This window comes from Euphorbia lathyris, chromosome 2, assembly GCF_963576675.1.
Source record: "Euphorbia lathyris chromosome 2, ddEupLath1.1, whole genome shotgun sequence".
Lineage (NCBI taxonomy): Eukaryota > Viridiplantae > Streptophyta > Magnoliopsida > Malpighiales > Euphorbiaceae > Euphorbia > Euphorbia lathyris.
In genome coordinates, this window is record NC_088911.1 from 4709947 (window position 1) to 4734237 (window position 24291).

Here is a 24291-nt window from a genome sequence, read left to right on the forward strand (position 1 = left end):
ATAAGGTATAGACAATTTGCAACCAATGTGGGACGCATCATCATCCCCACCTACTTAAGACTTGACCTACTCGATCGAGGATCCGTCGAACCCTAAGCGACCAGTCGATAGAGTGGTGTCTATGATACCAACCAAAAAGACAAGAACCCTTAACTATTTTTGTCGTCTGACCCTTCTTCTTTTACCAGAAGAAATCTTGTTGATATGGAATGATTTTGTGTTGTTTCGGATCCAGACGAGACTTCAAACTTGTCGTGAAAAATACAATTAAAACTAGCAACTTAATAACGAGTTAAAGTTTGACTGCCAGTTTTATGAGACTTTCTAAGGTGGTTTGTGACTAATTGGTCGTCTAAGAGTCTAAGATCAATCGTGAGATGACATTAGCGACGGTGTTAACTTTATTTTACCAAATATTTTAATTAGATCACTAAATTTGAATTTTGTTACAACAAAATAATTTGAGTTCGGTTAAATTTTGAATATCGTATTAATGTCATTGCATATTGATATTGCAACCGATGTGGGATGCATCATCCTCACCTCCTGAAGATCTGACCGCCTCGATCCCCCTTAAGACCTGACCGCCTCGGTCGAGTATCCATCGAACCCTAAGTGACACGGGCCGACACCATTACGAGAACCCTTCACTTTGTTCCAAAACGCCCTTCAAATTGTACCATCTTGTTGATATGGAATGATTTTGTGTTGTTTTGGTTCCAAATGGAATGTCGAACTTGTTGTGAAAAATACAATTAAAACTAGCAACTTAATAACGAGTTAAAAGTTTGACCGTATGTTTTTTGAGACTTTCTATGGTGGTTTGCAACTAATTGATCGTCCAAGATCAATCATGAGATGAGACGTTAGTGATGGTGTTTATTTTGTTTTATCAAATATTTTATTTAGGCCACTAAATTCGAATTGTTACAATAAAATAATTCGAATTCGGTTAAATTTTGAATATTGTATTAATGTCATCGCATATTGCAACTGATGTGGGATGCATCATCCCTAACCCCTTAAGACTCGACTGCCTCGATCCCCCTTAAGATCTGACCGCCTCGGTTAGGGATCCATCGAACCCTAAGCGCCACTGGTCGTCACCATTATGAGAACTCTTAACTTCGTTCCAAAATGCCCTTAAGACCCAACTGCCTCGATCGGGGATCAGTCAAACCTTAAGAGACACCAATCGACAGATTGGTGTCTCTAATATCAACCAAAAAGATGAGAACCCTTAACTTTTTTGTCGTCAGATCCCTCACCTTTTACCAAAAGAAATCTTGTTGATATGAAATGATTTTGTGTTGTTTCGGATCCAAACGGAACTTCAAACTTGACGTGGAAAATACAATTAAAACTAGCAACTTAAAAACGAGTTAAAAGTTTGTCTGCCAGTTTTATGAGACTTTCTAAGGTGGTTTGTGACTAATTGGTTGTTCAAGATCAATCATGAGATGACACATTAGTGATGGTTAAATTTTGAGTTCGGTTACAATAAAATAATTTGAGTTCGGTTAAATTTTGAACATTGTATTAATGCCACCGCATATTGCAACAGATGTGGGACGCATCATCCCCACCCCCTTAAGACCTGGCCGGCTTGGTCGGGGATTTGTCAAACCCTAAGCGACACCGGTAGACAAGTGGTGTCTTTGACACCAACCAAAAAGACAAGAACCCATAACTTCGCCCTAAAACGCGCTTAAAAGGGAAGGTTTCGACCGTGCCTTATTTACAAGCCCAATATACACTTTGCAACCGATGCGGGACCCCTTAAGGTTGAACCCTAAGCGACACTAGTCGACAGAGTGGTGTCTCTAATACCTACCAAAAAGACAAGAACCCGTAACTTCGCCCCCAAAACGCACTTAAAGGGGAAGGTTTGGACCGTCCCTTATTTACAAGCCCAATATACATTTTGCAACCGATGTGGGACCCTCTTAAGACCCGACCGGTCGGGGATCCGTCGAACCCTACGCGACACCGGTCGATAGAGTGGTGTCCCTGATACCAATCCAAAGACGAGAACCCTTAACTATGCCCCAAAACGCGCTTAACGGGGAAGGATTAGACCGTGCCTTATTTGCAAGCCCAATATACACTTTGCAACCGATGCGGGACCCCTTAAGACCCAGTCGACAGAGTGGTGTCTCTAATACCAACCAAAAAGACGAGAATCCTTAACTTCGCCCCCAAAACACGCTTAAAGGGGAAGGTTTGGACTGTGCCTTATTTACAAGCCCAATATACACTTTACAACCGACACGGGACACATCAAATATCACCAACGCAACAGGAAATATTTGAAGGAAACTATAATAAACTATTACCAGTAATCTCTACAAGAACATTCTCCATTTCTGAAATGATGGAAACAATTTGAGTCCCTCAAAATAATATGCCGAAGATATACTTTCGATATATACTTCATAGCAGTATGGCAATCTCCGCAAACCCGAAGGTTCTTGAAAATGCGTATCGGTGCACCCTTTGGCACGGTGAGAAGCCCGAATGAAATTGCTAACTTCTCGCTATGATAAGCCAAACCAAGCTCCTTGCCTTCTCTGTCCATGTCGTGAAGGGCGAAATTCATATCCGCAACATAGCCGGCTTCCTTAATTAATCTGATTATCTCATCAATATTTGAATAAATCTCATTCATCATTGGATGATTCCTATCCTCAGACATAAAAACGTGAACTTTGCTGTTCCATTCCGTCCAACTGTACCCGGGTTCTTTACTAATTCCCTTGGCCTTCATCGATCTTCGTATTCTTGCAGCGTCTTCCCATCGGCCTGCAACAGAATACATATTCGATAACAGTATGTAAGGCATCGAGTTGTTCGGTTCCAGTTCAAAGAGGTTGTTTGCTGCTATCTCCCCCAATTCCAGCTCCCTGTGCGTTCTGCAAGCAGCGAGCAACGACTTCCAAACCGTTGCATCGGGTTCTACAACCATTTGTTTAAGTAATTCCTTGGCCTCGGCTAGCTTCCCTGAGCGTCCGAAAAGATCGATCATACACGCGTAATGTTGAGGACCTGGCTTGATCCCGTATTCCTTGTCCATTGATTCAAAGTAGCGGCGACCATCCTCCACAAGACCGGTATGGCTGCAAGCAAATAGTAAACCAATGAATGTAATGAAATCTGGTTTTATGCCCGTAACGATCATTCGATCATAAAAACGTAGCGAATCTTTTCCTCTACCATTTTGTGCAAATCCAACTATTAAAGCTGTCCAACTGATGACATCTCGAGTTCGCATAGAATCGAAAACGCAACTCGCATCTTCTATACTCCCACACTTTGCATACATTGTCAAAAGAGAGTTATCTACCGATAAGGACGAACCAAGACCGGACTTGACGATGATTGCGTGAACTTGCTGACCGAATTCCATGACTGTTAGTTCCGCACACGCACTCAGAACACTAGCAAGAGCAATCTGATCCAGAAACACACCTACATTTCTCATATTACAAAACAACTTGACAGCCTCTTCGTGAGAGCCGTTATACGAACACCCTGTAATCAACGAGGTCCATGAGATAACATCTTTCTCCGGCATCTGTTTAAACACCATAAACGCGCAATCTAACTCCCCTTGTTTAGCATACATGTCGACAAGAGCATTGTTCACGAGCTTATACGCAGCAAATCCAGCTTTAACTATCAAAGAATGGATAGATTTCGCATTCTCTACATCCTTCATACCTGCAAAACAATTCAAAACAGACGGATACGAGTATTCATCGACTTTCATACCCCTCATGTGCATTTGATGAAACAACGACAACGCTTCCTCTTGAAACCCCAACCTAGCACACCCTACAATAATCGAATTCCACGAAATCACATCATCGACATCCATCTCCCGCAACACCCTCTTTGCACTATCCAAGCTCCCACATTTTGCATACATATCAACTAATGAACTTTGCACAAATATATTCGCACCAAAACCGCACAAAATTACGCAATTATGTACCTGAATCCCAAAATACAGAGCTGAAACTCCCCCACATACTGTCAAAATGCTAGGAAATGTGAATTGATTAGCCTCAACTCCTGCAATTCTCAAATCCCTAAAAAACTCCATTGCTTTCAATCCATCTCCATTATGAGAATATCCACCAAGCATAGCTGTCCAGGTCGCATGATTTTTCTTATCTCTCACCATTTCAAAAACACACTCAGCTTCCAAAATGTACTCGCATTTCGCATACATATCAATCAGACTAGTAGCAACAAAATCATTGCAATCAAGTTTAATTTTAATCGCATACCCGTGAATCTGTTCACCTCTCCGAATCAACCCCGTTCTCGAGCACAATCTAAGTAAACTTCCGAGTGTATACTGATTCGGCCGGTATCCTTCGAATTTCATTTTCCGATACAACTCAAAAGCTTCAATTTCGCAGCCATGTTTACAGTAACCAGATATAAGACTAGACCAAGTGATTGAACTCTTCAATGGAGCTTGATGAAATAGTTGATTTGCTTCCATTAATCTGCCTGAATTTGCATATGCGGCAAGCATTATGTTCCAGGAAAACTCATCTCTGTGTGGCATTTTGTCGAACAAGTGGCGTGCATCATCTATGTTCCCCCCTTTTGATAAATCATTCAAATGTCGATTGAAATCAATTGTTGAAGAAGAATTTCTAGTTGAATATAGATTGCGGAAGTGATTGGTGAATTTGATTTGCTCAGGATGCTGATGCAAGTATAAAGTTCGTACTTTTTGCATACCCGCCTTCTTCACTGCGTTTCTGCTCAAAATTTTGTTTATAGTGCAAGTTATAATACAGGATAAACATTCCGACCAATTTTACTATTGTTGGGTAAATTACACCCATGGCCACTGAACTTTACCTATTTTAATATTGTCGGAATGGAACTTCAATTTTTAACGTTATGACCACTGAACTTTACACTTTTTAACATCTGTGGCCGCTCAATGCTTCAAAACGACTGTTGACGGTCTCAAAATTAAAAATTCTAAGAGTTAATGATATTCTAAGGAACTTTAATTCTTAAAATATTTCGTTTTAAGGTCATTTAGGTGTTGTTTGGTTAGTAGAGAGAGTGAATTTTTAGAGAGAGAAAACTACAAAAAAGATGGTTTTAGAAAATAAAAAATATGGTTTCATGATAAATGTCGCTCTGAACAATTTTAATTCTTGAATATTTTCATTTTGAGGTTGTTAACGATTATTTTGAGGAGTTAGCAAAAATTGAGTGGTCATCGGTGTTAAAAAATATAAAGTTTAGTGGTCATATTGTTTAGTGGTCGTCGGGATGACGGTTTTAAACCATCGTCTAAAGGGGTTATCGTCGTAGTATATATAAATGGGTAGTTCGAGGACTGCCGTTAACTTTTGTACTTTAACTGAAATCAGGGACATTAGTAGAAAGCAGTCCTACCAAGATTTAGCTTTTTCTAACCTCCAGAGCCGGTCTTGATAATTTATGAGCCCTTGATGATATAAGAAATAAGGGCCATTTAATTAAAAAAAAAATTGTATATAAAAATTTAAATATATTCTAATAAATTAATAATTATACAGTACGTATTATTACGTTCATTAAAATATAATTTTATTTATCCAAAATTATAAATATATTTCACAATTTTTTAAATTAGTTCTTAATCCATATTTAAAAAATCAATTACACCTTTTGAATTTAAAATGTCAAATATATAAAACATCACTCCAAATGTTTAAAGAAGTCAACTTATTGTTATAAGGTTTAAAAATATATTGTGCATTTAGTGATCATCAACCATGAGTGGTCTAGTGGAACGATGCTGCCAGGGTAAAGTACGGTAGAGACCCGGGTTCGATTCCCGGCTGTGGTGTAATTTATTTTTCTTTTTTTATTATATATTTAAATTTTCTATTTTCTTTTCGATTTTCATATTGGGCTGCTAAACTCTGCTTTCTTTCTGTATTTTTTTAAGGGTAAATTACATCCTCGGATACTGAACTTTAATTCTTAACGGCATGACTACTGAAATTATACTGTTTAAAATCGGTTACCACTTAACGCCTTAAAACGATTATTAACGGTCTCAAAATAAAATGTTTGAAGAGTTAATAATATTCTAAGAAACTTTAATTTTTGAAAATTTTCGTTTTCATGCCATTTAGTTGTTGTTTGGTTAGAAGAGAGAGTGAACTTTTAGAGAGAGAAAGCTCCAATAAAGGTGATTTTAGAAAACAAAAAATGTGGTTTCGTGGTAAATGTCGTTCAGAACAATTTTAATTCTTGAATATTTTCATTTTGAGATCGTTAACTATCATTTTGAGGAGTTAGTTGAGTGGCTACCGGTTTTAAAAAATGTAAAGTTCAGTGGTCATGCCGTTAAGAATTGAAGTTTCGTGGCAACAATGTTTACATTTTCTATATTTTTTCAAAGATTAATACCCTTAATTAACGTTGATAGTGAAGAAAAATTTTACATCTAACGTCTAAAATGGTGTCGTTTTACCAATAACATTATAGCTAAGAGCAATTTTACCCCTAACATTGGTATGTTGGATCAGTTTCAGATTTCATTATAAAATACAAATGTTTTGCTATTTATTCTACATGAGTTACATATTGGGTAGTTCTAAAAAAGTTTTAACATTTGTTTTTGTGATTTAGTAATAGAATTAGAGATTAATAATTTTCAATTCGACGAAATATTTAAATTTTACTGTTCAATTCGTACAAAATACAGTATAATTTTTTAATTTTATCTTTTTCGCGTCTATTCATGTATTTGCGATCTGTTACTAATGAGTAATAAAATGATGCACATGTAAAATGTAGATGATAAACTTTGTGGTTGATAAGACAATTTCGTGAATTTTTTTCAAACTGACTCAATTTATCAATGTTAAGGGTAAAATTACTCTTGATTGTCAATGTTAGGGGTAAAACTGCATAATTTTAAATGTTAATGATAAAAAACATTAGGGATATTTTTACACCTTATCTGATAAAAAAATAAAGAACAGTAATAATAATAGATATAGAAACTAGTTTAATTTTTTGATAAAAAAAATGCCTTAATTTCTACCAAAAAAAATTCTCTAAAATTAATTTGATAATAAACGAATAGTAAATTAATTAAACATATCGAAATGTTTCTCATCAAAAAATAATATGAATTTTCACTTATCGTGTTAGGTAAAGTGCAATTTTATACCTAACATATAAAACGATGATATTTTAATTCAACCTAACAAAAAAAATTGAACAAAGTGATTTGACTGTTACATTAGACCTTTCAAAAAAAAATTATCTATAAATTAAAACAGTTTCATGGTTATTTGTAATTATGTTAATCACGTGATAAATATGTGATAAGAAGTTGAGACTTAGATGATTTCTTACGTCTCCTATAGTCCTTACATTGAGAGCGTTCCTTGGGATACACTCTGACAATCAAGTTTATGGGCCTGTTTGTTTTACTTACTGTTTGCTGTTGCTGTTACGGTTTGCTGTTTGCTATTTGAAAAAACTGCTTTTCCAAAAAGCAGAGATTCTCTGCTTTTGTAAAAGATTGCTTTTCGGGTGTAAAAGGCAAACATGAGATCACTAATTAACCAAACACTCAATGCTGCTTTTCAGATATAAAAGGCAAACAGGAGGTCACTAACCAAACACCTAAAACTCTTCCTTTTGAAGTGAAAATGCAAAAAGGAGCATGAAAAGGAGCAACCAAACACTCCATATATGTTGCTAGTGCAAAGACGAAAACAATAATATAAGAAAAATGAGAGAGTGCAGAGAAAAAAACCTAATAAGATCCTTTACTCAAGGGTAAGATTCTTTATTTATAGGCATGACCCTTAGGATGACTAAAAAGTTTTTATTACACCTGGCTTATAATCATCTGACACTGCTGAATGAGAAATGTTCCCTTTGTTTGTTTGATCTTTCTCTGACTCTAGATTATGAGTTGAAAGGCGAACTTCCTCCACGTTCGCACTTGCAGAACAACAATAGGACACGACTTTTAATTGCGGTAATGAAATCTCTGTATCTGGAATCAACCCGATTGGGCGAATATACACTATAGCTTCTGTGTTTATATTGCTCAGTTCTTAGATTTGTACATGGAGGCTTGAGTCTAATTCAACTTTCATTAATAGCTTAACCCTAGATTTAGTAAAATAAATCACTATATACTTTTTTTTGTAAGAAAAGGAAAGAAAACAAACAAACAAAAGCCCCACAAATTAACCCGGGATTAGCCTAGGAAAGCTAACCCCCACCTGATCATCTGAAAGTAATGAAAAAAGGATGTCCAGAGGAGAAGAGAAAGTTGAGACTCCCAATAACCTCACATGACAATCAGCAGCAAGGCGGTCTGCTACCCGGTTCTGCTCCCGGTAGACATGGCCAAAGCTGATGGTATCGAAGGAAACACACAATCTTCTGATTTCTTTAACTAAATTTTAGCAACCTAGACCATAGTCTTATTATCAGGGATCATTTTGACCGCTTCAAGGTTGTCCGATTCCACGAGAAGTCTTTTCAAATCCAGATTTTTGGCGAGCCTAAGCCCAGAGAAAATCCCCCAGAGCTCAACCCCAGGTTCTGAGCAAAGCCAGACACCCAAGTACCACCCTCATTTCTCAAAACACCTCCAGCCGCAATTCTGCCGTCTGCAAGACAAGAGCCATCAGTATTTAACTTAACTATCCCTTCACCAGGTCTACTCTATCCAAATAGATGAACAATAGTTCTCTGGATAGTACTAAATAAATTATCCTCTTTGAAGCTATTAATAATAGTATTGATAAAAAATTTAAAAGGAAAAAGACAAAAAATGAACCCGCGATATAGCAAAATACATCGCGATACCGCCGCCATCCCGTCTATCAGAACCTCCGCCGTAAAGACCTGTTAGCTCCGACGCCGACCCGTTGTCTCTCTCCACCGCCGTCGGTTTGTGGGAGGTCGTTTGTCCTTCCGGCGTCGTGGTGTCTGTGGGGGTTTTAGTTATCGCACGGTTCTGTTTCCTCTCGTGCGCGGTTTCGATTTGTCCGATCTTGAGGTTTTCTTGATCCACCGCTCCTGCTGCCGTCTCCTCCGTCGCCCGTCGGTTCTGGTGTGCCATTCTCGCCATTCCTCTGCTTTAGGGCCGTTGTTTGGTCTCGTTTCTTCATCCTGTTCGGCTCCGTCTCTACCGTTTAGGTAGCCGGGTTAGTTGCTTCTATCTTGATCTCTGTGTTTGGGCTTGGTTGGATATTGTGCTGCAATTGGGTGTGTTTTGATTGCTTGGTTTTGCCTTGGCTCTTGTTTTGCTCAGTGTTGTTAACATTGGTCAGTGTATTGGATTTTAGAATTGTTTGCTTGGTGTTTAGGCTTGGGTGTTCTGCTGTTTGGGGCTGTTTTGGTTGGGTTGAGTGCCCTGCTTTTTGGTTGTTGGCCTGCTGTCCGGCACTTCTGTTTTCTTAGTATTGTTGATAATTATGGCTGGTGTGGAGAAGGCAATAGGCAACTTGTCGTTGTAGGATGGTGAGGAGGAAGCTCTTGACCTTAGTGGTCCGTCTTCCAATCCTATTGCTAAAAATGGAGGCCTAACCTTGATTGGTCGGTTTCTCACAGAGCGTTCTATTAACACTATAGCCATGAAGACTAGAATGGCCACGATATGGAGGCCAGGCAGGGGAGTGGCTATATCAGAGCTCTCCAACAATAAATATGTCTTTGAATTTTACCATGCTATTGACTTGGCACGTGTGGTGGAAGGGGGCCCTTTGGTCTTTTGATAATCATCTGCTTGTGGTTTCTCTCTGGAAAGATGAACCGTCACCTGACTTGGTTGATTTGTATATTGCCGATTTCTGGGTCCAGATTTATGACTTGCCTATTGGGTCTATGTCGGAGGGAGTGGGTAGACAGATTGGGGATTTTATTGGTAAATTTCAGGCTTATGATATCAATAATACCACCGGGTTACGTAGGAAATTTATGAGGCTAAGAGTCTCTATTGATGTGAGGAAGCCGTTAAAGAGGATGAAGAAAATCCGTAAAGGGAAGGAGGAGTGGGCTTATATTTCGTTCAAATATGAAAGACTGGGATCGTTTTGCTATATATGCGGCCTGTTGGGGCACACTGATAGATTTTGTGATAAGATCTTCACTCTGAAACCTGAGGAGATCACTAGGGAGTGGGGGGACTGGTTGAAGGCGCATGTACGCAGGGGCGGGGATGTGTTGAGTGTGAAGTGGCTGAGAGAACCGGGTAGTCAGGCTATGACCTTCAATTCTGGGGGTGGACCTACCTTGGAAAACACTGTTAAAACTCTGAGAGCAGGGCAGTCGAGTGGGGGTAAGGAAGCCGGGAAGGAGAATATCCCCGGGGGTCAGGAGGGGGCAAAGCTGAAGGGTAAAATGGTAGCAGGAATAGGGAACCCAATTATTCAGCCAGTGCAGGAGGGGGAGATAGTGAATATCGCCATGGATAGTGATGATGAGGGACTTGAGTTGGCAGATGATCGAAAGCGTAGGCGTGCAGGCCCAGATTCGATATCAGTCCAGGCTATTGTGAATAAGCTGCAGGGGAATGGGTCTGATCAGGTACTTAATACTCCGAAGGGGACAGTTTCTACAAGCCAAATAGATTCTTCTTCTTCACATGATACTGAAACGGCGAGGTCTGTGGAGCAGGCCCGCCGAGGATTAAGAATTGCCTAAGCTGGAACTGCCGGGGGTTGGGGAACACCCGGGCAGTTCGGTCTCTCGGTGAGCTTGTTAAGACAAGTAAGCCGAATTTGGTCTTCCTGATTGAAACTTTAGTTACTAAATCCTGTATTGATGGGCTAAGGAGGAAGTTTGGATTTGAAGGTTCTTTTGCAGTCGATTGTAGAGGTAGGAGTGGGGGTATTGCCCTACTTTGGAGGAAGTCTGATATGGCTTCAGTGGTTTCTTTCTCTGATCACCATATTGAAGTTCAGATGCATGATGCTGAGAAGGGGGATTGGAGGTTGGTAGGGTTCTATGGACAGTCTAATCGGGCCAATCATGTGTGGTCTTGGAGTCTCTTGAGTCAACTGTGTTCATGCTCGATTCTACCTTTACTGGTTATTGGGGATTTTAACTGCATTCTTTCTGATTCAGAGAAGGTTGGGGCCCCATGCTACCCTCAAGGGTTGATGCGCCGGTTCAAGGAGGCGGTGGAAGAGAATCTTTTGATTGATCTCCGTACACAGGGCAGTCAATTTACGTGGGAGAGGAGTCGGGGTTCTAGAATGTGGGTCAGGGAGAGGTTGGATAGGGCTATGGTCACTAGTGCCTGGGCGGACAGATTCCCAGCTCATCGGCTTCGTACTTTGATCTCAGCTTATTCTGACCATGCACCCATTTTCTTAGAGTTCGATAATCCGGTTAGTAATGAGAGGCGTAGCCACTTTCGATTTGAACAAGAGTGGCTTTTAGATCCTGAGTTCAAGGTGTTGGTGAGAACCTGTTGGCTAAGTAGTAGCTGTCATAACATTGCTGCAAAGCTGGCTGCCTGTGCCAGCAGTATGGAACAATGGGGAAAGAAGTATCGACTGAGGTTTAGAAAGCAAATTGAGGGATGCAAGAAGAAATTGGATAGGCTTGTGGATAGCAGTGTCCCGGCTGATGTGGTCAGCTTCCTTCAGGCCAAGAGTGAGTTGAATTCCCTTCTTGATTGTGAAGCTATACATTGGCAACAAAGGGCTAAGAATTTCTGGCTACAGGAGGGAGATCAAAATACTAAGTTTTTCCATGCCTGTGTCAAAGCTAGAAAGCAGAGGAACACCATTCGCCACCTTAAGGATATGAACGGTCTGGTAGTGGAAGGAGTGAATGATATGGGGATTATTGCCAAAGATTATTTCTCTGATCTGTTTGCAGGCCCTACTAGCCCATGTTATGATGTCGTGGATACTCTTGTCCCGCGTGTTACGCCTGAAATGCAGGCTGACCTGTGCTCCCCTTTTACTTCTGAAGAATTCAAGACTGCTGTTAGACAAGGTGCCGAACGGCCTCGCCCGGGCGGATCGGGGGGTGGACACCTCATGGCGACGTAAGCGGTGATTGGCGCCGAAAGCAACCAATCGTGGAATCAAGCTGCTCGGCAGGATCGGAGCTCGGAGTATGGAAGAGTCGCCACCCACGAATGGGAAAATGAACACCGATCCCTTACGGGAGACCGGTGAGGGTTCGGGAAACTTAGGTACGAGCCGAGAAGGCTAGCTCCTTTACGGAGAAAGGCTACTAGGCACCCCGACATCGCCCGGTTATGAACCACCAGCCTCCTACTTAGCGTGTTAGGCGATAACGGACTAATCGTATATTTCTTTAAGTTTAAAATTCATTTGAAACCTTTTCTTTCTCGCGTTGGAAACCGTTTTGAGCATATTATCGAAAGCCATTTTATTAAAGAATCACCCATTTTGCATAAATTTAAAGTATATAGGAGAGAGAGGGGGAGAAGAAAGAATTGATTTATTCACAGTGTGATTTATGCTTTATACCATATATTACATCTACGCTAATCTCACTCCCGAAAAACGAGTTTATTTACATGGTTCGTGCCTTAATCGCCGTTGGAACGATTTAGGCACGTTTCAAAACCCTGTTGATTTATATGGTATCTACTCGAACCGCCGTTGGAACGTTTCGAGTATTTGAAAACGTGAGGTAAGAAACCTTGAACCAAAAACGTGATTAATCATACAAGTCCATTTATTTTTGTACAAAACTATTAAGAAGATGATTCAAAAACTCCATCATTTACAATGAAAACGATTTTACTTACCAAGTTCGCTTAATCCGTCGTTGGAACGGATTAAGGTTTTAAAACATGAGATTGTTAGAAGTCGTTTGAAGTAGAAAAAGAAATTAAAACATTTTATTTACATTTACAACATATTTAAAAGGCGTTGGATTAGGAAAACCAAATTAAAACCTCCTTATTTACTACCTCGTTCCCTCCTTTGGAATTAACCCTCTAATATCCCCAAACTATTAAAAGATAACCATAAAAGTCTTCATGTCAATCCAAAAATCATTTATCCTAAAATATCTAAGCATATATATATATATATACCCAAATGATGGAAAATACTTAGTAAACATCTACATATATGTATAAGGAAAATAACTATTATACCCCTACGTCCTAAACGATTAAAATAGAGTAAAAAACTAATTATATATATATATATATATATATATATATACAAAATGAGATTAAAAGTATCAAATAATACCCTAATATACCCATATATATATATATATATATATATATACAACACTTTAAACCAATAGAATAAACACCCAAACAATTAATAACCTACTGATTTATTAGACAATAAAAAAAACTCAAATACCCATAAATTATCTACCCACCTACATATATGTATAACTAATAATTAATATACTAGCATATATATACATAATAAAATATAACCAGCATCCTATAGCACATATGGGCCAATTAAATATCCAAAACCCAAAAAAACACTAATACTACCTATATCCTTATTCAAATTAACGATCCAACGATAACCACGACATAATTTCTTTTTGAATACCCTAAATACATTAATCATATTAAAGACCACAACACTAACATATTTAATTGGCAAAAAAAGGAAACAGGAGCTCAAACGGACTTTTGGGAAATTCCGGCCTATTCAGTGACAGAAAATCCGTCACTAAATTACCATTTATGACAGAAAACCATGAAAATCTCAGAAACAGTCCCTCAACATTCCAGATTTATTAAAAAGCTTTAGATCTAATCTATTCTATCATTTTTGGCCTCCGAACTACCCAAATCGGGTCATAGTCTATAACGGAGAATCCCAAAACGATGTTTTATCTTAAAACGTTAATTAAAACATTTTCTAAATCTAGATCTACAACGTTTTAATCCCGAACTACCCCTAAATGGGGTCACGGTTCGTATTGGGACATAAAACGAGGTTTTTATTTTAGATCCAAACCCAAATATTAGTAGAATCAAAACAGAAAATTAATTTGACAAATCTAAACAATAAAAGTGCAATAAAAGAGTAAATGAATAGATCTAAACAACAAAAAATGAAATAAAGATTAAACGGGTCTAGTTCCTCGGATTATTACCTCTCAATCGGTAATGGGAATACCAAATCAAGTCGATTGATTGTGTTTTGAGTCGGTTTTTTGTGTTTTTGAAAGAATTCGGGTCTCGTTAAATTTTTCCAGAGATTCGGGTCCAATATTTTTTCTTTTTCCTATGCATTAGGCTCCATGCTATTTATAAGCATGGAGTCCTAAAAAGGTAATTTACCTTTGCTTGGAGCCTACCTCGGCTCCAAGCAAAGATGAGCAGCTTACCCTTGCCTTGGAGCCAAGGGTAAGCTGCCAAAATCATATTTTAATTTTTCCTTTTTAAAAAAAAAAAAAATAGAAATGATGGATAAATAATGCACTTGGCATTCGGCCCACACTTGGCCGGATGCCAAATGCCATGGAGCTGGGCCTGGGCGGCCCAGCTCCCGTCACGGGCCGTCCGACGGCCCGTGACGAAAATAGCGGCCCCCGACGGAGCCGCGTTTATATATATAAAAATAAATATAAATAAAATACACCTAAAATTAATCAAAACTAACAAATGATTTTTATCAAAAACATTTTTACCAAAACCGATTTTATAAAATTGGCTTTTATAAAATTAGTCTTTTTACAAAACTCTCTTTTTATTTTTTTGAGTTCTAAAACAAAATCCTTATTGACCCGAAATTTTATTAATAATAAAATTAACAAGAAAATGACACGAAATACTCCGAACTCGGCGAGACGGTTTAAGATTTCATTCGCGGAACCGATTCGACCGTCGCTCGATCTAATTTTCGAATTCAATCAAACCAGCCTCCACGGTTCCTTCGAACAACGTTTTTTTTGCTTATTATTTTTATTGACTCATCGTTTATTTCAATCGGCTGATTTGGATCCCATTTTATAATTTTTCTTCATCGGTCCTCCGACCCCGGTGTCTACAACTGCCATGTTTCAAATGCACCCTGATAAGTCCCCTGGTCCTGATGGGTTAAATCTGGGTTTCTTTCAACATTTTTGGGACCTCATTGGCCCCGAGATTGTTAACGCATGCAAGGGCTATCCGTAAGGAATTTCCCCCACATCTAAATGACACAATAATTGTTCTTATCCCTAAGATTGATAGGCCTGAGTGTATGAAGGATTTTCGCCCTATTTCCATGTGCAATGTGCTTTATAAATTGATTGCCAAGGTCCTAGCCAACAGGCTCAAGATTGTGTTACCTTTCCTGGTATCTGAGTCTCAATCAGCTTTTGTCCCTGGCAGGTCTATATCTGACAGCATTATTGTGGCTTTTGAGTCTTTACACTTTATGAAGAGAAAGAATAGGGGTAGAATTGGTGAGGTGGCTCTAAAATTGGACATTAGCAAGGCCTATGATAGGGTTGATTGGACCTTCCTGAGACTTGTTATGCAAAAATTAGGCTTTCCTGGGCTGTGGATTGATTGGATCATGTTATGCATTTCTACCGTGGAGTACTCTGTGTCGATTAATGGTACATTTGTGGGCCCGATTAACCCTGGCAGGGGCCTGAGACAAGGCGATCCTCTGTCACCGTACCTATTTATACTGTGTGCTGAAGTCTTATCTAATCTGATTACTAGGGCGACGAATGAGGGTTCCCTCCATGGATGCCTCATTGTTAGGGGTGCGCCAACTATTACACACTTGTTCTTTGCAGATGACAGCTTCCTGTTCTTCAGGGCCTCTATGGATGAATGTAATAAAATTGGGAGGATTCTATCTGAGTATGAGGCAGCTTCTGGTCAGGCTATCAACCTGCAAAAATCTGGAATTTTCTTTAGCCCGAATGTTGGCCTGGATCTGCGAAATGAGGTATGTAACTCTCTTCAAGTCTTTCATCCTCTGGATACTGGTCGCTACTTGGGTCTCCCTTCACTTATTGGGAAGTCCAAAGTGGCAATTTTTAGTTTCCTTAAAGATAGACTTAGGAAGAGGTTAAGTGCGTGGTCCTTTAGATTCCTTTCTGCTGCGGGTAAGGAAGTGCTAATTAAGGCGGTTGCTCAGGCTCTGCCAACTTTTTGTATGAGTGTGTTTAAACTTCCTAAATCCCTTTGCCTGGATTTGGAGAAGATTATGAATTCCTTTTGGTGGGGTATGAAACCAGGGGGCAGGAGATCGATTCATTGGCAAAGTTGGGATAGGCTTAGTAGGGATAAGAAAGAGGGAGGTTTGGGTTTTAGGAGCCTCCAAAAATTCAATCTTGCCTTATTGGGTAAACAGGCCTGGAAGTTGATGGTTACTCCAAATTCTTTAGTGGGTAGAATGTTCAAAGCTAAATATTTCCCTAGAGACCTTTTTCTTTCCTCCAAATTGGGCAATAATCCTAGTTTTGTTTGGGGGAGTGTTTGGAGAGCCATTGAGGTATTGAGACTGGGTGTTAGATGGAGAATTGGGGATGGTAAGTCAATATATGTGTGGAAAGACCCATGGGTGAATACTGTGGCACCTTTTAGGACCCAGGGTGATGCTGTCATGCAGCAGGATGATACAAAAGTGGCTGACCTGTTTATTCAGGGTAGGAAAATCTGGGATAGAGGAAAGGTGGAAGAGATGTTGACTGAGGCAGATGCCAGAATTGTGTGTAGGATGGTATTACCAACAAGAGAAGTAGAAGATGGACCAATGTGGAATTTTACCAAAAATGGCATGTACACAAGTAAATCAGGATATAGAGCGCTTTGTGATGGATATGGTGGTGAGAATCAGGATGATGGGTGGAGTAGAATTTGGAAGATGCATGTTCCTCCAAAAGTTAGAATGTTTGTGTGGAAGTTGGCTTCGGGTTGTGTGGCCACTAGACATAGACTGGCAGGGAGGGGGTTGTCAATCCCAACGCAGTGTCCCTTCTGTCACTCTGATACTGAGCATGACCATCACCTCTTTGTGGATTGTGTATACGCCCAAGAATGTTGGAACCTATCCGGGATCAATACGGATGTATTCCAACCTGATTATCTAACGGGTTCTATTTTGCAGGTACTTTTGTCCAATGATCAGGAGACCATAACCAAGATGGCAATGACGCTTTGGGTCATTTGGAATCAAAGGAATCAGATAGTCTGGGACAGCAAAATCCAACTACCAGAAACGGCAATCTTTCTTGCGGGTAACTACCTTGCTGCCTGGCGCCAGTCCCAACTGAAAAACCTCCCAGTGGCTGTCCGTCACCTGTCCACGCCCTCAGTGGTCCAATCCGAAGCCGGCATCGCACAGAATCGCCCAAATCCAGCTCCTCGGGCAAGCCAACCGGTCACCGTCCGCCCAGCTGCGCTACGAAGGTTGCCCACTTCCATCACCATCGACGCCAACGCCAACATTAACACTACTGCCCATCGCATTGAACATTCAGCGCGGGCGACAATGCCACAGGTACGACATATTAGCTGGTCTCGCCCCCCTTTCGGCTTTGTCAAATGCAATTGTGATGCGGCTACCTTTAAAGCTGAGTCTCGAAGTGGGGTGGGAGCTTTACTTAGATCTTCTGATGCATCTTTCATGGCTTGTCGTAGTCGCATAATCCCAATTGTTGATGATATTAGGGAAGCTGAATCATTAGCTCTACGTGAGGCATTGCATTGGTGTGTCCATCTTAATTGTATTAATGTCTTGTTTGAAAGTGACTCTTTGATTGTGGTTAATAGTGTCAAATCGGTTGATCTAGACTTGTCTATTTATGGGTCAATTATTCAGGATTGTAAGGTGTTGTTAAGTAGTCGACACGATTATAAAGTGTCTTTTTCTCCACGCCTAGCGAACAGGGGCGCTCATGTTGTTGCATGACATGCCCTGTCCAATGCTAGCGAGTTCGTATCTTTTTCTGCTCCGGTATGGTTGCAGGAGACTATTGTTGCTGATTCGATTTAAGGAATGAATTTCATCTTGTTTCAAAAAAAAAAAATAGTATTGATTTTCTTAGAGAAGAAAACAAGTAAATTAGAAATAACAATAGCTTCATCTCCAAAGATATCAGCATACCTTCACTGCCAAAGCTGGTGACAGACAATGGCAAAGAGGATAGTACCAATTTAATCCAATTAAAATAAAATAAAAAATTATTAAGCCAACTTTGTGACTTTTTTTATTCGTTTAGTTAACTTAAGTTAGGCTGAACTTTATTTCAATTCAATTTAATTCCTCTTTTCATCTAGTTTCGTTTCTTTTCAATTTCACTTTTGATATTTTTTATATTTTTTTTATATATATTTATATTTTCTATTCAAGTTGTAAAAATTGGACTACTAAATCTTATTTCTTTCTATTTTTTTAATATAAAAAAATAAAGTGTAAAATTACCCTAACATTTATAGCGAGGGGTAGTTTTATCGTTAACGTCTAAAATGGTGCAATTTCACTCTTAACGTTGGTAGTCAAGAGCAAATTTACCCCTAACGTTATCAAATTAGATCAATTGAAGACATTATTATAAAACACATTTTTTGTTCTTTATTTTTTACCAATTGCATATCAGTTTGTTAAAAAAATTTATATTTTCTATGATTTAATAATAGAATTGAAGATTAATATCTGTAAAATATTTTGGATTTTTTTGTCCAACTTGTACAAAACACTATATTTTTTTAATTTTTTTTACGTCTAATCATATATTTATGATATGTGACTAATAAGTGATCAAATGACTCACATGCAAAGTATAAATGACAAGATTCATGATCAAGAAGACATTTTGCTAAATTATTTCTCAAATTAATGCAACTTGACAACGTTACGGATAAAATTGTTCTTCACTGCCAATGTTATGATTAAAATTGCACAATTTTAGAGGTTAGGGTAAATTGAATCTCAATAAAAATATAGGGATAAAGTGCAAAAATGCTCATAATGTTTACCTTCAGGAGCAATTTTACTCATAACATCTACAATTGTGCAATTTTACCCCTAAAGTTGGCATCCAAGTGCAATTTTACCCCTAACATTGGCAAGTTACGTCAATTTTAGATATTATTATAAAACAAATATATTTTATTCTTTATTTTGCACTAATTTTATATTCATTGTTTAAAAAAAGATTTTATATTTTCTGTGATTTAATTATGGAATTGGAGATTAATATTTATAAATTCGGTGAATTTTTTTGAAATTCTTTTGTCAAATTCGTACAATAGACAGTATCTAGATTTTAAAAAAGTTTCACGTCTAATCGTATGTTTCGGATCTGTTACTAATTAGTGATAAAAAAATGACTCACATGTGAACTATAGATGACAAGATTCATGACCGAGAAAACAGTTTGATGAATTACTTCTCAAATTGACTGAACTTGGTAACGTTATGGGTAAAATTGTTCTTGACGGCCAATGTTAGGGGTAAAATTGCTCATGAGACCAATGTTAGGGGTAAAATTGCTCCTGATTTTAACGTATTGCACCTTATCCGATAAAAATAGAAACAAAATAAAGATATAGAGCCTCAAATTTTATTATTTCTACTATTTATTTTATTTTTATTTAAAATAGAACCCAACAAATTTCAATCGGATCACTAAAGATATATAAACTCATATTGAAAATCTAGCTGATTCCCGGTTCAAATTTTCGGGTCCGACAACATTGCAATTCATTATGCAACTAATCTAAATATAAATTGGGATCAGCTAATTAAGTTGGATAAATGTTTGCTAGTGCCAACTTAATTTCTAAAGTATAAATATTAAATGGGCATTTAATTTGCATTTCCCACCAGTGGTCTAGTGGAATAATGGTGCTGTGTCTCAGGACACTATGGCACAGATCCGGAGTTCAATTCCCCACCTGGTGGTTTTTTTTTTCTTTTTTTCTCAAACTCCACTTTTTATATTAAAAAAAAATATTTACGTTTTCTATTTTGTTTTTTATATTTACATTTTCTATTTTCTTTTCAATTTTGATATTTACATTTTCTATTAAAAATGGGGCTGCTAAGTCTTCCGTCTTCCTATTCTTTTAAGGGTAATTACACCCACAGCCACTGAACTTCAATTTTTAACGGTATGACCACTGAATTTTACACTTTTTAACATCAGTGGTCACTCAATGCCTCAAAACGACCGTTGACAGCCTCAAAATAAAAAATTCAAAGAGTTAATGATATTCTAAGGAACTTTAATTCTTGAAAATTTTCGTTTTGGGGTCATTTAGGCGTTGTTTGATTGGAAGAAAGAGTGAATTTTTAGAGAGAGAAAGCTCCAATAAAGGTGATTTTGAAAATAAAAAATATGATTTCATGGTAAATGTCATTCTGAACAACTTTAATTCTTGAATATTTTCAATTTGATGTCGTTAACGGTAATTTCAAGGAGTTAGTTAAAATTGAGTGGTCCCCGGTGTTAAAGAGTGTAAAGTTCAGTGGCCATACTGTTAACAATTGAAGTTCAGTGGAAACAATGTTTACTTTTTCTAAATCTTTTCAAAGATTAATACCCCTAACATTGACAGTGTGGAGCAATTTTACCCATAACGTCTAAAATAGTGCAATTTTATTCATAAAGTTGGCAATTAAGAACAATTTTACCTCTAACGTTGGTAAGTTGGATCACTTTCAGATTTCATTATAAAATACGTATGTTCTGCTATTTATTCTACACCAGTTACATATCAGTTGGTTCTAAAAAAAATTTAACATTTTTTTGTGATTTAGAAAGAAAATGATTGATTTGCATTAAATTTATAGAACATAGACTAAAATACCTTTTATCTCTCTTTTGTTAATAATTCTCATTTTTTGTGCCACTTATTAAATTGAACCATTCTCCGCACTAAAAACTTAAAATGACAAAAAAAAAATGTAATTAATAAGGGTAAAATTGGAAAACGTTGCATGGAAAACTAAACCTGACTAATAATATGAAATAAGAAAATTTGATCAAATGTGACAATTATTTTGAAATTGAGTGAATAGCTAATAACAGTAGCGTTCACCTCAACCCTGAATGACCAAATCACTGTTAGCTCTAGGCTCATTAAATCTACATTTTCTATTTTCTTTTCAACTTTATATTTTTCTATTTTCTTTTTAACTTTATATTTACATTTTCTATTTTCAAATTTTATATTTATACTTTCTATTGAAGTTGTAAAACTAGGTTACTAAACTTAGCGTTGTAAATAAGCTCGATTGTGATCGAACCAATTTATAAATGATTCGAGTCTGAAAACGGTGGAATTCAGTTCGAAAGCTTCTGAACATACTCGATTATAATATTTAAGAACACGTTCATGAGCAAGTTTGGAAACAGCGAAACTCGGTTCGAAAGCTTCTAAACATACTCGAATATCATATTTACGAACACGCTCATGGGCAAACCTGGTTCGATTATTTTTAATAATAATATTTTTAAAACAATGTATTTTGTGTTAAAGAAATTTCAAATAAACATTAATTAATGAGTTATTTGCTAACAAAGTTCATGAACTGAATTAACAAACTACTTGCAACCAAAACTCGTTAACAAATTCGTGAGCAGCTCACGAATAAAATATTGAAATTGAGCTCGAGAGCTCCTCAATTTTTTAACAGGCTGAACATAAGTAAGTCAAAGCTTAGATCGCCTCGGCTCAATTATAACCCTAACTAAGCTATTTTTTCCCCTAACTTGTATATTTCCATATTTTTTCAAAGTTTATATTTACATTTTTTTTTCAAAGCTCTATCTTTCTTTTTTTTTCAATTTTTATATTTACATTTATATTTCTTTTTCCAACTTTGATATTTACCTTTTCTATTTTTTTTTCAACTTTTATATTTACATTTTCTAATTTTTTCCAAGACTTAATATATTATCAGTTTCCTAAACTTGTCCAAAAAAAATGATTAGTGCCCTCAACTTTCAAATTATTCCGATACCCCTCTTAATATATATTTAAAATATTTTATTAGCCCCTTAATTTGTTTTTTATTGGTTTGTTGTCCTTAATTAGCATTGGACAAAATTTACTTCATAATTTAGATTGCATTCTCAAACAACTCGACTAGCAGACAATATACTCTTAGGTCCCGTTTGGTAAGCCGTAATGAGCATCGTAATGAAATGCCTATTACAATGGAGGTCCATTACGATGTTTGAATTAGTCATATTGTTTTATCGCAATGGAATCACAAATACATCACTCAAGTTTTCTTTACAAATTTATGTAATGAGCATTACATAAAGAATAAACGTGAATTCTCATTACGACTAACTCTTGCATTTTTATTATTAATACTTATTATGCACAATTCTTATTAAACGATAAAACAAAAAAAAACTAGAAAAACATGAAAAATGAAAAAAAAACATGAAAATTGGAAAACACGAAAAACGGAAAACCCGAAAAACGTGACGAAATATAGGTCGTCTTATTGAATTTTTTTCATGTTTTCCGTGTTTTCCATTTTTCGCGTTTTTCACTTTTCCATGTTTTTTGATGATTTTAACTGTATGAATAAAATTTTATGATTACATTTTAACTAAGCAAATATAAGTATTGTAACGATAATTAAATTCCATCATTTTTTTAGTTTGTCAACCAAACATAGTAATAGAATCACTATTCCATTCCATTACATTACAAGGTTGATTACATTACATTGCATTACGTCATACCAAATGGACCCTTAACGTTTAAGTAATTTTAACTCTAATATCTAAAATAAAGCAATTTTATTTTAATATTGATAGTTAAGAGCAATTTTTCTACTAACATTGATAAGTTGGATCAATTTGAGAAATAGTTCTTCAAACTGTCATTTTGGTCACGATTCTTGTCAAATACACTTCACATTTGCGTCATTTTATCACTCATTAGTAACCAATCACAAACATATTTTAAGACGTGAAAAAAATTAAAAAATATATTGTCTTTTCTACGAGTTGGACAAAAGAAATTTGAATATTTCATCGAATTAATAAATATTAATCTCTAATTCTATTATTAAATCACACAAAAAAATATGATTTTTTTTAGAACCAACTGATATGCAATTGGTACAGAATAATGAACCAAATATATGTGTTTTATAATAATGTCTGAATTGACTTAACTCGACAATATTATGGATAAAATTTCATAATTTTAAACGTTAAAGATAAAATTGTATCTAGCTACAAACGTTGAAGGTGTTTTTGTATCTTATAGATAAATAATAAATTTATTCAAGTCACCTTCATCTAGCACCAGTGGTCTAGTGGTAGAATAGTACCCTGCCACGGTACAGACCCGGGTTCGATTCCCGGCTGGTGCAATTTCGTTGAGAGCTGTGATGATAATTGCGCAAATATTGACAGATGGGGTCTGTCTAAGTTGTCAAAATGCGCTGCTGAGCCCTAAACTTTTTTTTTTCCCATTTTCGAAATGTATAAATGTTTTTTTTTCATTATTATTTTAAACTTTTTACTTAATAATTAACTTTTAAATATTGTTATGCGATTTTTGGTAAAATTTTTATTATTATTTTCCGATATTTTTATGGATAAATAATTTATTAGTCCTCTCATTTTTACCTAACCCACTATTTAGTCCCCTATTTTAAAAAACAGATTATAAAATCCATATATTTTGTCAATATTAAACCTTTGGTCATTCGGTCTATTTTTTCTAGATTTTTAACCGTTATATTTGGCATAAACAGACAGACAGAAAATAACTGAGTAACATGACCATTTTGTATTTACTATGGCTATCTTGAAAGATATGTTCGGTTAAAAATCTAAAAAAACTAGATAGAATGATCAAATAGTTAATATTGACAAAAGATATGGACCTAGTCTCATTTTTACCTAACCTACTATTTAGTCCTCTATTTTAAAAAACAGATTATAAAATCCATATATTTTGTCAATATTAAACCTTTGGTTATTCGGTCTATTTTTTCTAGATTTTTAACCGTTATATTTGGCATAAACAGACAGACAGAAAATAACTGAGTAACATGACCATTTTGTATTTACTATGGCTATCTTGAAAGATATGTTCGGTTAAAAATCTAAAAAAACTAGATAGAATGATCAAATAGTTAATATTGACAAAAGATATGGACCTAGTCTCATTTTTACCTAACCTACTATTTAGTCCTCTATTTTAAAAAACATATTATAAAATCCATATATTTTGTCAATATTAAACCTTTGGTCATTCGGTCTATTTTTTCTAGATTTTTAACCGTTATATTTGGCATAAACAGACAGACAGAAAATAACTGAGTA

At 36.6% G+C, this 24291-nt stretch overlaps 1 protein-coding gene and 1 non-coding gene across 2 annotated transcripts; one reads left to right on the forward strand and one right to left on the reverse strand.

Annotated features, from left to right (window-relative positions):
- Positions 1-2021: 2021 nt before the first annotated feature.
- LOC136220945 (pentatricopeptide repeat-containing protein At4g21065) lies at positions 2022-4786 on the reverse strand. Its single transcript, XM_066008802.1, has one exon. The coding sequence runs from the start codon at positions 4754-4756 to the stop codon at positions 2333-2335; it is 2424 nt and encodes an 807-aa protein (XP_065864874.1). The 5' UTR covers positions 4757-4786; the 3' UTR covers positions 2022-2332.
- Positions 4787-23259: 18473 nt separating this feature from the next.
- TRNAG-GCC (transfer RNA glycine (anticodon GCC)) lies at positions 23260-23330 on the forward strand. The gene has a single exon. It is a non-coding gene; the product is annotated as a tRNA-Gly (tRNA).
- Positions 23331-24291: the final 961 nt, after the last annotated feature.

Bases quoted from the DNA above. Each gene is read 5' to 3' on its own strand.
- LOC136220945 (XM_066008802.1), bottom strand. From the start codon at position 4,756: ATGCAAAAAGTACGAACTTTATACTTGCATCAGCATCCTGAGCAAATC.